Source organism: Podarcis erhardii (genome assembly GCF_964252035.2).
Source record: "Podarcis erhardii genome assembly, chromosome: 8".
Taxonomy (NCBI): domain Eukaryota; kingdom Metazoa; phylum Chordata; class Lepidosauria; order Squamata; family Lacertidae; genus Podarcis; species Podarcis erhardii.
In genome coordinates this window covers 26,104,952-26,122,181 of record NC_138499.1, presented here as the reverse complement: position 1 = coordinate 26,122,181, position 17,230 = coordinate 26,104,952, and the positions used below count along the sequence as shown (strand labels likewise).

The 17,230-nt window shown below is 45.0% G+C and overlaps 1 protein-coding gene across 2 annotated transcripts in view; it reads left to right on the top strand.

The window, feature by feature from the left end:
• The window catches only part of ESRP1 (epithelial splicing regulatory protein 1), a 36,486-nt gene that overhangs the window by 8,236 nt on the left and 11,020 nt on the right, over window positions 1–17,230 (top strand). For both annotated transcript variants that reach the window (XM_081874316.1, XM_081874317.1), the window contains exons 4-11: window positions 113–227; window positions 6,136–6,234; window positions 7,322–7,376; window positions 8,206–8,316; window positions 9,808–9,940; window positions 10,030–10,072; window positions 13,775–14,076; window positions 16,399–16,617. In XM_081874316.1, coding sequence (XP_081730442.1) covers window positions 113–227; window positions 6,136–6,234; window positions 7,322–7,376; window positions 8,206–8,316; window positions 9,808–9,940; window positions 10,030–10,072; window positions 13,775–14,076; window positions 16,399–16,617 — 1,077 coding nt within the window. The remainder of the gene's footprint in view (window positions 1–112; window positions 228–6,135; window positions 6,235–7,321; window positions 7,377–8,205; window positions 8,317–9,807; window positions 9,941–10,029; window positions 10,073–13,774; window positions 14,077–16,398; window positions 16,618–17,230) is intronic.

The window sequence follows — 17,230 nt, the reverse complement described above, 5'->3', positions numbered from 1 at the left end:
GACTTGCAGCTTACAAAACGGTTTCCTGTAAGGCTAACTGAGCATGCTTTCAACCTGATAGTGTACAAGCTATACACCTTGACTTACTAGAACTAACATGTCATTTTTGCAGAACATCTTGTTGTCTGAATGTTTCTACTCATTTTTTGATCTGCGGAAGGAATTCAAGAAATGTTGTCCTGGCTCACCTGAAATCGACAAATTAGATGCTAAAGCCATGGCGGAATGTATCCTTTTAAAATGAATGAAGTGTTAAGAGCAGTGCAAGTTTAATCTTTAGAGCGTCTGGAAGAATTGTGATTCAGTTTACTTTGCCTTTGAAGCTCCTTTCTTCAAGGTTCTCCTCTTTAAGACCAGTCACAGTGTCCTTGGAGGCAGAAACACTCTCTGGTTCTTGAATGTTGCAATTTCTGATGTTAGATTTTTGCTACAAGACCACGTCTTGTTTGCTGCAACAGACTCAGCACAGGTACCTCTGTACTCTATCATTTCCAAGGTTTACCCTTGGAAGTCAGATCAGATTCTCTCTTTTGTGTTATTTGCACACAATTCTGCCTGACAGGGTGTAACGGGATTAGTTGCAGAGCTTAATCAGACCCCTATCAACCATTGGGGCTGGGGCTGAGCAGAAGAAGGGGGACTGTTCTTGGGTTTCTCCACAGTAGTGTTCTTAATTACACCACTGTTGCAAGCACAACGTTATGCTTCTTGGTTGCTCTGTGGACTTCTCTACCTGAGTTAGAGTCCAGCAACATCTAGAGGGCCACAGGTTGACTACCCCTGCCCTGTGCAGATTGGTTCTTTAGGTTCCACTGCTCTGGGGATTGGGAAACTCTGACTTTCATCCCCAGCCAGCATGAGCTGGAGATAAGGGATCCTGCTACAGTGGTGCCTCGGAAGACCAAAAGAATCCGTTCCGCGAGTCTTTTCGTCTAGCGGTTTTTTCGTCATGCGAAGCAAGTCCATTGACGGATTAGCGGATTAGCGCTATTAGCGGTTTAGCAGCTTTTAGCGGATAAGTGGATAAGCGGCTTAGCGGCTTAGAAAAAGGGGGGGGAGGGAAAAAACCCCCGCAGAAACTCGCAAGACATTTTCGTCTTGCGAAGCAAGCCCATAGGAAATTCGTTTTGTGAAGCACCTCCAAAACGGAAAACTCTTTCGTCTAGCGAGTTTTCCGTCTTGCGAGGCATTCATCTTGCGGGGCACCACTGTATTGTTAAATCTTCTTTGGTGACCTCACTGTGAAATTTTGACTGTAAAGGGGGGGAGCAAATGAGGAGAGCACATTTTGAGCTGGAAAAAAATCAGAGGGGGATTTTTCAGTTTCTGATTCAGCCACCTGCAGCTGCTTTTCATTTTTTCTTTTAAAAAAGGAAAGGTTGGGAAATAGTTAACATGCGCCAGCCATGGGACATCGAATCCAACCCTCCAAGGTCTCTCTTGCTTTGCCATCTGCCGTTTCTTTTGAGTGGGAGGCATAACTAGCCTTTCTGTCAGACTCATTCAGAGGTTTGGTATCATGCGCACCACACAACCCAAACTGAAGCTTTTTAATTGGTTGTAAAAGTAACTTAACAAAGGGGCCAGTGGCAGGTGGCGGTTTGGGGAGGCAGTGCTCACCTGCTGGTGCTGCTTACCAGGAGGCAGGGGCAAGGTGGTGGGAAGGTCAGTGTGGTGCATATGCTGTGGCAGAGCCAGTCAGCTGGTGTGAGGTCAGGTACACCGCTGCTGCGCCACCATCGCCAGGCCATCTACTACTGAACGAGGCCCATGTATCTGAGCCACTGCAGTGTAGTGGTTGGAGTGCTGGACTAGGACTTGGGAGATCAGGGTTCAAATCCCCACTCAGCCATGAAGCCCACTTGGTTGACTTTAGTTACAGATAAATACAAGCTCATACCAAGAACTGACTTAGTTGGTCTTTAAGGTGCTACTGGAAGGAATTTGTTTTGTTTTGGTTGACTTTGGACCAGTTACTATCTCTCTGCCTCTTTTCTCACCTCGAGCTCCTTTGAGAAAAGGTGGGATATAAATTTAATAAAACATTAGCCTTAAATGTTATTCGACAATAGTTACTACAAGCACCTTACTGTTGCGTCTGAAGCCACAGCTTTCTCACCTTGTGGCGGTCTTCTCTGAAGCCTCCCATAACTTACTTTTATTTATCAATTTTATACAGTATCCTGGCCTTCCTTCCAAAGGAGCATAAATACAGGATTTCAAACAAGATCTAACTAACATTGAGTCATTTTCCTTTCTAGTGTATTGAGAGCAATGCTCCTGTTAAGATACGACATTGGCTTTTTGTGCTGCAGCATCACCTTGCTGACTCAAGTTCCCTTGGTCCACTACAACTCATGTGCCAGCCTTAGTTGCCCATCATGTTATATAGCCATAAATGATAAGGCATCGACTTGTGGGTTTATCAGCCTAGTTCTTCGGTGTGAGATCTTCCCACCACGCTGACCAACGAGCTAGGGAACTGACTGTTCCAACTTGGATCCTAAAGTGGCCCTGTGTTTTACAGCTATCTGCTTGCATTCCCTGCCCCTGCCTCAGTTCATCGCCATTCTCCACTTGCAAAGCTCGCTCAGCTAGTTTCTGGTTGCAGATGCCTCAAGGGTGGAGTGAATCAAGTTTGCATGGCTGCCCATAAATCATGTGCCTTCGGAGGATACATTCTGCTGTTCCCCTAACAGTCAGACATGCAGAAATCATTACATGGCCAATATGAGTATACTTGCAACTAGAAATGCCCACATGACTTGTTTGGGTCAAGGCGTTTGAAATTCCATTCAGATGTTTGAAGGAAATACAGTTTCGTCGTCCTAGCACTGTGCCACTTAGGATACAGGCTGGGGACAGTAGCCTTTAGTTGCAATGTAAAATTATACCAGATTATACACCCATCCGACTGGGTTGCCCCAGCCACTCTGGGCAGCTTCCAACAGATCTAAAAACTTCCCTATACAGTGGTACCTTGGTTTACAACCATAATCCATTCCGGAGGTCCGTTTGTAAACCAAAACTGGTTGTAACCCAAGGCGCACTTTCTCCAATGGGGCCTCCCCCCAAAAATTGTAATCCCCCAAAAAAGGGTTGTAATCCAAAAAAAGGTTGCAAACTGGGACACACACTTCTGGGTTTGACATGTTTGTAATCCAAAACGTATGCAAACCAAGATACCACTGTACAGGACAATTATTTGATTATTTATTTATTGCATTTATATCTCACTGACTTTCCAAGGAGCTCAAGGTAGCATAGATGGTTCATCCCCCTCATCAACCATCATAATCTTCCCCTCATAATCCCCACAACAACCTCAGTGAGGCAAATGAGGCTGAGAGGCAGTGACTGAGCCAAGGCCACCCAGTGAGCCTCATAGTTTGGCAAGATCACATGCTGGCTCTCAAGTTATCGGAATGGTGTTCTGAAAAGCAATTTGAAGTAGCTATGGGAGGTGAACCAGCACTTGTGCTACATGATGTGTAGGCTTGAACACAGGAGGGCAGAAGTGTAGAGAGACTGGGGAATGTGCATCGCACCGAATCCTAATTTTGCCAGGTGCATCTTGCATTCTCCTAACCTTTGCATATTTAGTCTTACGAAGGTTCCCAATTGCAAGGAAGGCAGGAGGTACAGCACACCCCACCACTGTTGGGAGTGGGACTGACAAGCACACCCCTCTTCCTCTAGTCATTTTTGCCTCTGCTATTCAGTATGCTGCTCTGCAGTACAAACATCTTGTGCATGAATAGCTAGTGCATCAGGTAAAAGCCCAGGCAGAAGTCTCTCTCTCTCTCTCAAGAGATGCTTCTCTTCCGTTTGCAAAGAGGTTCTCTCTCATGGGGAGCATTCAGGGAGATGCCTCCTCCTGCCTTCTGAAGTGGTACAGCCCTAGGAGGCAGTCTTGGAAACGGACATGAAAGCTAGGAGCTAAATGTCACCTTAAACCTAGTTTATGGACATAGCGATGGACTGTCTAGGCACACTTTTATAAGAAGAATACAAAGCTGAAAATGAATGAACTGCCCCTAAAATATTATGTTCATTTTTCACATGGTATAGTCCTTCCCCTGCCCAACCCCCTAATACAGTGGACCCTCTGGTTACATATCACTCTGGATACGTAACTTTCAAGTTACGAGAGTGGCAAACCCGGAAGTATATTCTTCCGGGTTTCGCCACATGCACAGGAGCGGCGCCTCTGGTTACGGACCCCCCCCAGAACAAATTAAATCCATAACCAGAGGATCCACTGTATTCTTAATAGAGTCTCTTCTCCAGTCTTCAGAGAGTAGCTGGAAGTGGGGAGGCAGAAAAAGGTTCTCCCTTCCTTCTACTCTGCAGTTTTAATCTGAAATCTTAGGCGCAGTACTGCGCCCGGGGCTCAGAAACTGCTTGCACTAATGAAATTCCCTGTCACCAGATGCACCTAGAACAATGGGAGTTTTGAACACTGCTAGGAGGATTGTGTTGGGTTCTCCCCCCCCCCCCCAACATTTTTCATTGGCTTTGAGATGTTAATGGTTTGTGGGAAAGGATAAATGCTAGTCGTAGATCTGCTAAGAGTCTAGACTCTGACTTCATCAAGCATGTCTGATTCAATTTCAACCAATGTTACACTGACAATTTGAGGAATCGTATAAAATGGAAGAAATGCTGTGGTTGGTAATCTACAGGAGCAGGAGGGGGCTACTGTAAAAACAAAATGCTAATCTGTGGGAGTATCAAAGAGGAAAAAGTCTAATTTAATGTGCAGATCAATGGCCAGAACTAATAATGCAGCATGGCAATAGCAGAGCCATTAATTGTGAATAACTGGGAACGAAACCATTTTATGTAGGAAAAGAAATATTTCTCATGCAAATGCTTTCATGCAGAGGTTTGCAGTGCTGCAGAAGCAGAGTCTCATTTTGTGTTTGACAATCTGTTTTATAAAAATAAATCTGAAGCATAAGGAGTGTAATGGATTTACTTAGTCCAAATATATACGATAATATACAAAAATTACTTTTCATATTTTGTGTGTGTATGTGATATATAAATAGAGATACATATGGATTACATTGACTAATGAAGTAGTAGGGACGCGGGTGGTGCTGTGGTCTAAACCACTGAGCCTCTTGGCTTGCTGATCGGAAGGTCAGCAGTTTGATTGATTCCCTGCGATTCCCAGCTCCGGCCAACCTAGCAATTCGAAAGCATGCCAATGCAAGTAGATAAATAGGTACCGCTGCAGTGGAAAGGTAAGCGGCGTTTCCGTGCGCTCTGGTTTCTGTCACAGTGTTCCGTTGCGCCTGAATTGATTTAGTCATGCTGGCCACATGACCTGGAAAATCTGTCTGTGAACAAAGGCCAGCTCCCTCGGCCTGAAAGTGAGATGAGCGCTGCATCCCAAAGACGTCTTTGACTGGACTTAACCATCCAGGGGTCCTTTACCTTTTACCTTTAATGAAGTAGTTCTTCACACAGCACATAGTCAAACTATGGAATCCCCCCCCCCCCCGAGGAGGTAATGATGACTTGGATGACTTCAAAAGAGGATTAAACAAATTTGAGGAGCACAGGGCAATCAATGGCTACTATCCAGGATAGCTGTGCTCTAACCTCCACAGCTGGAGACACCAGTGCTTCTAAATACCAGTTGCTGGAAACCAGGTGAGGGGAGAGTGCATTTGTGCTCACTTTCTCCTCGCTGGTTTCCCACACACATTGGTTGGCCACTGAGAACAGGATGCTGGACTAAATTAGCCATTAGCCTGATCTAGCAGGCTTTTTCTTACGTTAAGCATAATACCTGTTTCATCACTGTAATAGATTTATGGCTTTAGTGATTAACTTCATCATTCCAAGATCAGAGGAAACACGTTTGAAGCTTTAAAATTTTATATTGTGCGTCAGATCTCATCAAGATTGCGAATATTTTCCTTTTGTACATTTCCAGCTCTTACATTTCTAATTACTCTTTTAATAGTATGGTGGGTGGGCAGATACCTAGATGTGGAGTATATGAGAGAACAGGCCTAGGGACAAACACCACAGTGAATCAATACAGGTTGATAGCTAGCCCTGAAGCATAATCTGTTTAAATTGCCGCTTTAAGATTCTTGACTTAACAGCAGTGCTCAGATCTGAATCTTGACAAGAGCAGTTCACAACAGAATTTTGGAGCGTCTCAGGTGGAAGACATGGGAAACATCATTTTAACACTCATCTCAGAACCATACAGTAAGCTGTTTCTGTTTTTCCGGTTGCCCGTTCCTGGTAAATCTGTCATCACTTTGTCCTTTGCGTCTGATTGACAGGGATGACTTGTTTTTTTAAAAGAAATTTAGGATATTCAGGTGTGCCATAATTTCCTCCCTTCCCCACTGACTATCCAGGTACTAAAGGCTGCTGAGCCAGTTCTGTTGCAAGATTAAATGTTTTGAACTAGACTACCAGGAAGCCAGCTTAGGAACTTAGAAATCAGCAGAATGAAAAGGAAATTGTGGTGCAGTGACAGGAAATATGTGGCTCTCAAGATGCTGGTGGACTCCAGCTCTCATCAGCCCCAGCCAGTGTGGCCAGTGGATGGGCATGATGGGAGCTATATCTGGAGCAATATCTGGAGGGCCAGCCACACAGCTCCTAGATTCTGCTATAGCGCTCTTTCCTCATATGATAGTACAACACAGAGGCAAAGAGGCTGTGGGGATCACAGGCTCAGCCTGAGAGTTCTAAATCACATGAGGAACCTACACAGAAATAATAAGACTTCCTGCCATGGTCATCCACGGTGGGTGGACCATAATCTCCAGTTTCTCAGCTTCCTTTCTTTTTAAAATAGATTCCACAACATGCTAGAAACTTACCCCTAACAGATAAGACAAAATAAGCAGACACGATTCCCATTTTTGTGAGAACAAGTCTGCTCATCATATTTTAGTGTTTTACTCCTCACCCCAGAGAAAACTTTCTGCGGGTACACATGCTCCCTGCTTTAAATATTCTCATGTGAGGGACTGAGAGGAGCTGCACAACTTTGGAGGCAGAGACTAAACATAGAGCCCTGTAACCCTGCTGTTGCCTTTTTGCACAAGTGACACTCCATTTACTAAAAACACACCAGCTTCAGAAGCAGCTCCAGGCTTAGTATGGTTGGCAGAGAAGATGTGTAATTGTTAGGTTGACTTGAGGAATCATGCAGCAGTTCTTGATACAAGAAGTGCTTTTTTGAGGTGTACAATTGTCCCCTTCTTTGGCAACATGTTGGAAGGTATATCTTACTCTGGGTCTAGACATTTCGCTAACTTCATTCTGCTGTGTTTTGTAGATCACACGTTTTCGGATCCAGAAAGGGTGAACTACAAATTTGAAAGCGGGACCTGGTAAGTGCATGCTCTTTTTGTAACGGAAAGCAACAGATTCTTTCCATTTTGAATCTGGCCTGCTGTTTTCCTTAGAATACTGTAACTTTAGGGGCAGGGGAATGGATCCATACCTCGACCGCCAGGCATCTTGCTTGTGAACTGACCTGTGGTGTCTGGGTGACTATGGTTAAGAGCTAAAACGTTGTGCTAGGTGGACTAATGTTCTGACCCAGCATTTTTTTTTTAAAAAAAATATCATTACAATTAAACTCAACTCTCCTTCCAAGGAGCAAAGGATAGCATACTTTGTTCTATTCCTGTATTATCCTTGCAACCACCCTGTGAGGTAGATTACGACTTAAGCGATAGTGACTAGCTAAGCAGGTCACTTGAAATTAAGGGACATAAATGAGGCATGGTCGCTAACTTTAGTGGGTCTACTCTGAGTAAATGTTAGTTTACTACAACCCATAGCCTTAAATACATTTCACTACCTGCAAGGAGCTTACAATATAAAAATGATAAGCTAGGAAAGAGACAAAGCAGCAAGACTGCCACAGATAGCCTATTCAAAACATCTGCAGCCTAGTGGTGACAACATTGGCTCTTGGTTTTTTTCTCTACTTCCATTTTTGAAGATTACAGCATATTGGAGGACAGGCCCATAATTTCAAAACTGGTTGAGATCCTCTTTTTTGGGGGTGGGGGGGATAAGTCTCTCCCTGACTTGTTGCGAAAGCATTTTGAAGAATGTGGGATGTGAGCCGATAGAAGATATCCTTGGCTCTAGTCATGGTTCATGATGATAGGCAAATTTTCAATATATATCCTTCTGCTTGATCTGCAGCAGCAAGATGGAACTTGTGGATGATAATACCATAATCCGAGCAAGAGGCTTACCATGGCAGTCATCGGACCAGGACATTGCTAGGTTCTTCAAAGGCCTTAATATTGCCAAGTTAGTTCTCTCATTTAGTAACGTTTGTTATTTTCAGCCTTGTTCTCAAACTGTTTCCTGGAGTTGACGTATTGGCTGCCCTTGGTGACCAACCAAAATTTGTATTTGGCATGACCCTGCTAAATACAATGAAGGCTAAGTGCAACTATTGTAGGGGTGAAACCCTGCTCCCTGGCTCATGGCTAAGAAAGAGGCCTGGAAATTTACCTCCCTTGCCCTAAGCCTTAGACCAAGTGTGGGGACTGGACATGCTTGCTGGGGTTAAGGGGAGTTGTAGTTCAGCAACATCTGGCAGGCAAAAGCTTCTGCACACCTGCCTTTGGCACTCAGGAAGCAGTGGGAAAACTCATGGCTTTTGAAATGTCTCCAAGGCTCAGTGAAGGAACAGAGGCTCCCTGGGCCTAGGTGAAAGGCAGGGGCTCTCCTTCATCCCGTGTTCTTGCCAGAAGAAAAGAGGCACTTGCCAGTGGCAAGCTAGTGAGTGCATTTGTGGATCCTTTATCTTACTTTTTTTTTCATTTCCTGAGTTGCCCAGCAACTGAGTTAAAAATCAGGTAAAATACAATCACAATGCAGCAAACCCACAGCTAAAATAATTTGCTTTCTGTTTGAAAAAATGGACTTTAATGTCTTTTTCTGGACTTTCTGAAATTGGAGTGGATGCAAAGGTGGTCAGCTTATGGCCCTCCAGATGTTGGCGGACTATTACTCCCACTGAACCTGTGGCCCAACTGTTGCCAGTCACCTGATTCTGTCATAACAACAGATGACAACTTCAGATGGGCTTGCTGTCATCTGATTGGCACGGACAGCAAGCCCTGCTTTGCCTTTTTGCAAGTGTGGTTTGCATTCGGACAACAACTGTGAGCAAAGCTGTGAGCAAAGTTATGTGCAGAGAGGGAAAATGTCTGTTTCAGAGCCAATTTGAATGAACAGTACTTTAGCCTCCTGTTTGTTCTTTTGCAAAGACCTCTTTACCTGACATCTGGTGTGGGGCTGGCAGGAATGTTTGGCGGACCTTTCTCAGACACCCTCTTTTCATATTCCCATGTTTCATATGCATGAATAAAAAATATCCTTGTCTGTACTGCCTTGAATTAATTATTTTTTAAAAACTCTGCAGTAAGAGAACCCCTATTCTATAGCAGGAGTGAGTGGCTGAATTCTTAGTCTGTGTACAATTATGTAATCTTCTTGCTTTTTAGGGTAGGGTTTTTTAAAAGCGCACACTATTGATTAAAAAGGTGCTTAAAAAAATAAATACTGAGTATTTTTAAAATGCCAGTAGCGGGAACATTTCAGAAGTGAAGGACTTTGCTGCTGAGGTTCACATGCAAGTAGCTACTCCTGCTTTCAAAAGAGAGGTGTGAATGCACCTAAGAACATCCAGTGCTGCTTGCCTTTGATTTATGTAAGTGCTGGTTTTGCAAGGTGAGACATAATGCTTTGTGTGCCTTACGGCTGCCTCTGTTTGCTGCCTTAACTCTTTAGAGGAGGAGCCGCACTTTGCCTCAACGCACAAGGCAGGAGGAACGGAGAAGCTCTTGTCAGGTTTGTCAGTGAGGAGCACCGGGATCTGGCGTTGCAAAGACACAAGCATCACATGGGGAACCGGTACATTGAGGTATGTTGCTCAAGCTCCAAAATCGGTGTTTGGATTAAATGGTACGGAGCGCTTCTCCAAGCATAATCATTTCCCTTTCCCTTTCTCAGGTGTACAAAGCGACTGGGGAGGACTTCTTGAAAATTGCTGGAGGTAATTGTTCTTTAATCTGGTGATGGGTGTTTTTTTATGGTAGGGTTTTAAAGTATGAATTTACTATCCTGTACACTACTTTGACATTTTATGATATAAAGCAGTATATAAATGTTTTTTTCTTTGCTCATTTATTGCATTTATACCCCACCTTTTCTTCCAAGGAGCTCCAGGTGGCATACATGGTTGTCCCCCTCCTTGCCATCCTCACACTGACCCTGTGAGGTCTGTTAGGCTGAGAGGCTGTGACTGGCTCAAGGTGTGAGCTGCATGGCTGAGTAGGAATTTGAACCCTGGTCTCCCTGGTCTTACACTCCCAACTGCTATGTCACACAGTCTATCTAGCATGTTATTACATGGTCAAATGAAACTGTCCTATGGAGCTGAACGTTTTGTCTATCCAGCCAAATCCCTCTGCTATTAAGCTTCCAGAGTGGTCTGAGGGACAGCCTCCCTGCCCCCTCAGATCAGGTATTCTCTCTTTGGAGGTGCATTTTATATAACTTGGCACTGATCCAGAGGGCACCAGTCATATTTTGAGAATGTGCAGTAAGGTAATGTTCCAGGGCCGCAGTGGCACTGTGGTCTAAACCACCAAGCCTCTTGGGCTTGCCGATTGTAAGGTCAGTGGTTCGAATCCGCATGACGAGGTGAGCTCCTGTCGCTCTGTCTCAGTTCCTGCCAATCTAGCAATTCAAAAGCATACCAGCGTGAGTAGATAAATAGGTACCTCTGCGGCAGGAAGGTAAATGGTGTTTCCATGTGCTCTGGTTTCCATCAAGGTGTTCCGTTGCGCCAGAAGCGGTTTAGTCATGCTGGCCACATGACCCGGAAAGCTGTCTGTGGACAAACGCCGGCTCCCTTGGCCTGAAAGCAAGATGAGCACTGCAACCCCATAGTCGCCTTTGACTGACTTAACCGTCCAGGGGTCCTTTACCTGTAGTAATGTGGCTTCAAAAAGAATGGGACACTTTTGGCACACTGGCCGATGTAATACAGTGGTACCTCGGATTACAAACGCTTTGGGTTACAAACACTTTGGGTTACGAGCTCCGCTAACCCAGAAGTAGTACCTCGGGTTGAGAACTTTGCCCCAGGATGAGAACGGAAATTGCGCGCCGGTGGCAGCGGGAGGCCCCATTAACAAAAGTGCACCTCAGGTTAAGAACGGTTGCAGGTTAACAACGGATCTCCGGAACGAATTAAGTTTGTAACCCGAGGTACCACTGTTTCTGTGTGGGTTTATGGGGGGGGGTTATTGTGGGGAATTATTGCTTGTTTGTTGTTTCGTTAAGTATTTTCTGTTTACATGCTGTAAACCACTCTTTGATCTTCAGATGAAGGGCGGTATATTATTATTATTTATTAAAAATAATAGACTGGCATAAAATTGGGTGTGAAGAGAGCAGCCACAAAGGTCTCAGATATTCAGACGCTACCAATGCAGTGTAGATGGGACTTGCATTGTGCAACATTAATGTATGAACTGGGCTTTAATGCAGAACTATTCAGTTGAAAGTATGAAGCGGCTGTGCCTCAAGCTCCCCTAGCCCTGCCATTGTCATGCAACTCTGACTGTACTTTTTCTAAGCTCCCTGCGTAATTTGGAACCCTGATCACCCAGGGAGCGAACATGGGTGCAGCAGGTTCCCCATTGCAGATGCTTTTTATGAATGTTGGAGCCAGAAGGAGCCACGAGAGAATAGGGAGTCGGTTAAAAGTGTGGCCCTGCAGACCCTCACGTGGCAGGCCTGTATTTTCCATGACCTTGCAGCTGTTTGGACACTGGGGGAAGGCAAAGTGAAGGATCTGATAATACTGAGCTTCCCAAATCTTCAGAGGTTACAGAAATTGCTTCACTATGGAGTTAGGTGCAATAAGCTTTTAGGTGCCCTGAATGCTACTTGGATATGGCTTGTGCAGTAGCGTGATTTACGAGAAAGAGGTCTGCTTCCTGCTGTTGAGAGAAAGTTCTGGTGCAGGCCCAGTTTTGCAAGATTTTATCTGGGTGTGATCATGCTATTATAGCCTTTGATCATGTCACTATAGCCTTATGACTTTGTAGATGAAGGGCTGTGCCAAGACAGGCTGTTGGCTCATCTGTTGCGTAGAGCGGGATGTGGAGCCTGTGGCCCTGCAGATGTTGCTGGACTACAGCTCCCCTCATCTTTGACCTTTGGCCATCCTGGGGGTTGCGTTGTACCTAGAGAGTTGACTGAGGACCTTCTTGTCTACAGATTCTGCCCCTGAGCTATGGGGCATTCTCAAAGCTCCTTGGCAGGAATAGTTGGCATTTTAAAAAGTAGTAAGATTTCCACCCCACCTCCCACTGTTGGGGGAGGCAGGAGGGACTAGCCGCCATTCAGAATGCCGACTAATTATAGAAAAGATACCATAACTGCAACAATCTTTATGGGAAACTCCCCTCCTGATCTGCTACATATTTCAAAAAGTTGCTTGTTTGAATTTGGAAACCTTTGAAGATGTCGCAACCAAATTTCGTGGGGTGGTTCCTGTGATCAAGGAGCAGGTTTTCATCCACACTTGGATGCAATTGGACACCGTTCCTTGTTGCAGTGGCTGAACGAACTTTTCAAAATAGCACCGATTCTAGCCACCTGATTTCAAAATGGCACTGGGTTGTTTTTTCTTTGTCTTCTTCGAATTCCCAAGCGGCCTTGTACCTGGCATTGCTAATAGGCAAAAAAAAAAAAAAAAAAGTGATTGTAGACTCTTTGGGGCAAAGGCCAGTCCCCTTGCATTTATAAGGCGCTCCGTACACTGATAGGGCCATAAAAATAGCTTCTAGATTTGGAAGCTTAGCATTTCAAAAGCACTAGTTGCGTGCAGGCTCTGAAAAACTAAACAAATCCCACACGTTGCCTCAGGTAAGGGTGGACCTCGCAAACAGCTAAAGGAATTTCATTGCCAGACTTGTCGGGGTGTGTCCCTTGTGGTGGTATTTCTGGCTCTTGTATAGAAGTAAAGAAACTTCCATCCACCTCATACACTGAAGGGCACCCTTCTCCCAGTCGTAGAGAATGCTGGGAACTGTTCCCTCACAGAGCTACAGTTGCCAGCACCTTTACAACCTACAGTTCTCATGATTCTCCCTGACAGGTAAAGTGGCATTGGAGTGCTTTAAATGTATGTTGTAGATGTGAGTCTTCTTAAAATGAGCACAGGCCACACAGGGAGAGGAGTTGTTACATTACATTTCATTATTGATTGATTTAATTTATATACCGCCCTATACCCGGAGGTCTAAGGGAAGTTCACAGAAAAGATCACAATATATAAAATCAAAATAAAAACAATAACCCAAATAACACCCCCCCCAAGAGCCACATTTTAAAATGGTATAGGATGTCCATCAGGTCAACCAAAGGCCTGGTTAAAAAGGAATGTTTTTGCCTGGCGCCTAAAGGTGTATAATGAAGGCACCAGGCGAACCTCCCTGGGGAGAGCATTCCACTGATGAGGAGCCACCACAGAGAAGGCCCGTTCTTGTGTAGCCACCCTCCAGACCTCTCAAGAAGGAGGCACACGAAGGAGGGCCTCAGAAGATGATCTCAGGGTCTGGGTAGGTTCATATGGAACAAGGCGGTCCTTGAGGTATTGCGGTCTTGAGCCCATTTTACTCTGTCCTATCTGTGGGGAACAAACAACTATCTCAACTTCTAACTTCCTTGGTTCTTCAAGGCACGTCCAATGAAGTGGCTCAGTTCCTTTCGAAAGAGAACCAAGTGATCCTTCGTATGCGCGGCCTGCCGTTCAACGTCACCACCGATGAAGTGTTGGCATTCTTTGGTCAGCACTGTCCCGTGACAGGTGGAAAAGAAGGGATCCTTTTCGTGACGTATCCTGACAGTAGGCCGACAGGGGATGCGTTTGTGTTGTTTGCCTGTGAGGAATATGCACAGAATGCGCTAAAGAAACACAAGGACTTGTTGGGCAAAAGGTACATAGAGCTCTTCAGGAGTACAGCTGCTGAGGTCCAGCAGGTGAGTTAAGGACTTGATTTAATGTCATAAAAGGAATCTGTTGTGAAACGGGAAGTTTTGTGGGACAGAGGTAGTTATAGCAGGAGTCCATTCAGTGTTGGGTCCAGGGCCAATACAAGATTATTTACTGTTTTATTTCATAAAATTTCTACATTGTTTGATTGTATAACAACTTGGGTATTTCTGAGCTTCCAACTGTCAAGAGGTATTCAGGAGATGAGTAACTATATAGCCTGCAGAAGACATCTGAAGGCAGGGAAGCTTTTTAATGTTTAATGTTTTATTTATATATAATATGTTGGAAGCTGCCCAGGGTGGTTGGGGCAACCCAGTTAGATGGACAGGGTACAAATAATAAATGACGATGTCAGCTTTTAAGTCTTGCTCAGAATTGCTCATTCAGATCCCGGCTGCAACATCTCTGAGCAATGGGCTGTAGCTTGAGAGAAGAAGCATGAAACAAGAATGTAGAATTACAAAAGTGATGATTGGAAAATGTGTTTGTAGCATACCAGTAACTCATTCAGTAGTCCCTTTCTGTTTTCATTCTAACAAGTGGGAGCGGGAATGTTACGGTTGGAGTGCAGTGGATCACAGCAGAGCGTTTTTCAGAGGCCAATTCCACTACCATCCTTGCAAACTTTTAAAATTGCCAGGGAGCCATTCCTCTTTTACAGTTTAAAACCTTTAAAAGGTCTGGTGGTGCTGGTGAGCCTGGAGAATGCTTGCCTGATGGTTCACCAAGCCCAGTCCCTCCTTGCCACCCTTTCTTGGTCCCTTTTGGGATCCACCACCCTCACAAGCACCCTTGGCAGGGTTGCAGGGGAGGGCCTTCTCAGTGGCTGCTCCTTGACTTTGGAACTCCTTCCCTAGAGAAGTTAGGCTGGCTCTTTCCTTGTTGCCCTTCAGCCAGCAGGTGAGGACCGTCTTATTCCTAAGGCTTTTGGGAGCAGACGGCTTTTAATGAAAGGGCTGGTGCTGTGCAGCTTCTATTGTTATTATCTGTATGTTTTTTATAGATTTTTAAAATATGGTTTTAATTATATTAATGTTTAATTGGTTTTTATTTATTCCCCCCTAATGTTTTTAGCTCTTCTTATTTTATCTGTAAGCCACCTTGAGTTGCTGTCAGTGGGAAAAGTCAGGGTACAAACACACACACCCACACACACCCACACCCACCCACCCACCCACCCAACCATATTCTTTATGAATAATAAAATGGTTGTTATTATTCTTATATGGGCCTCATGCTGGAAGGATGAGGCAGATCATTATTGCGTGCAAATGTATAGTTTGCCCTTCCGCCCTAAAGGGAGCCCAGGGCGGTTCACACCAATAAAATCACATGAACACAAATTAAACCGCTCATCTACTAGTACTACAGTCGGCAGTTTAAAAGCAGCAGTATAAAACCTTCGCCAGGCTACTGTCTCAAATGGCAGGCCTAACTCGGGTGGGCTGAGAGTGATGCCTCTGTGCTGCTCTCTGCTATTTGGGCATGCAGCATGAGACGTGCAATATGCAGCCTTTACCTCCTGCCGGTTCATGAATGGAAGAGTCCTTTCATAATCATAATTTATTATTTACACCCCGCCCATCTGGCTGGGTTTCCCCAGCCGCTCTGGACGGCTCTCAACAGAATATTAAAAACACGATAAAACACCAAACATTTAAAACTTCCCTAAACAGGGCTGCCTTTAGATGTCTGCTAAAAGTCAGATAGTTGTTTATTTCCTTGACATCTGATGGGAGGGCGTTCCACAGGGCGGGCGCCACTAACAAGAAGGCCCTCTGCCTGGTTCCCTGTAAGCTCACTTCTCGCAGGGAGGGAACCGCCAGAAGGCCCTTGGCGCTGGACCTCAGTGTCCGGGCTGAACAACAGGGGTGGAGACGCTCCTTCTGGTATACTGGGCCAAGGCCATTTAGGGCTTTCAAGGTCAGCACCAACACTTTGAATTGTGCTCGGAAATGTACTTGGAGCCCAATGTAGGTCTTTCAGGACTGGTGTTATATGATCTCGGCGGCCATTCCCAGTCACCAGTCTAGCTGCTGCATTCAAGAGTACAGGATCTTCTGGTGTGCCTTGGGATTCCTCCTGCCAGTAAGAAGCCACCCCTTCTTTTTTCTCTTGGCCTCTTTGTACCCCATACACCAGCTGCATACTCGGAGGAGTGATCAGGCATGAGCTGTCTTACTTTGCTTTTTGTTAAATGGGAACTTAACAATGCTAACAAAATACGATGTGACGGTGCAGGCTATAGTCCGAAATACAGGGAAGCCACTTGGCTGTTAACGTATTTTTATTTTATTTTATTGCAGGTACTGAACAGATACTCATCTGTGCCTCTCATTCCTCTCCCCGCTCCGCCCATCCTCCCTGTACTACCTCAGCAATTTGTACCTCCCACCAACGTCAGAGACTGCATACGGCTGCGGGGGCTCCCATACGCCGCCACTATAGAAGACATTCTGGGATTCTTAGGGGAGTTCTCTGGAGATATCAGGACTCATGGGGTTCACATGGTATTAAATCACCAGGTAAGTGGAGAGGACAATCCCATTTTTCTCACAAGGGCGCAGTAGCATTGGGGGGCCTCTAGCCTAATCGGGCCCACCAGGCCTCTCCATTTGGTGCTCTTTGAGGCCATTTCAGCCAAGCCACTCTCACCTCCCTATGCCTATAAGTTTGGAAGATGTGTGACCGAGCCAAATAGGGGTTTTTTTCAGATGCTGATGATCAGCTGATGTGGGGGGCTTGCAAAGCACTGTGCAGTGAGGCTCCCAGTTCTCCACTGCTGCTGTATAGAACACCCTTCCTGTGTGTTCTTGGCTTTTATAAAGGGTTGTCCTCAGAGAACTAAATAGTGGTGAACTCTGCCGTGGCTCGCGGCTCCTATGTATTATTATTTATTTATTGAACTAAAAAGGAACATTTTTGCCTGGCACTTAAAGGTGTATAATGAAGGTGACAGGCGAACCTCCCTGGGGAGGAGAGCATTTCACAGACGGGGAGCCACTGCAGAGAAGGCCTGTTCTCTTTTTTTCTTTCCAAAATTTTTTATTGATTTTAACAGATAAAACATATAAAACATACAAAAGAAAACACACTACAATAGTACAATAAAAAAAATAGAAACATATTCTTTCAAAA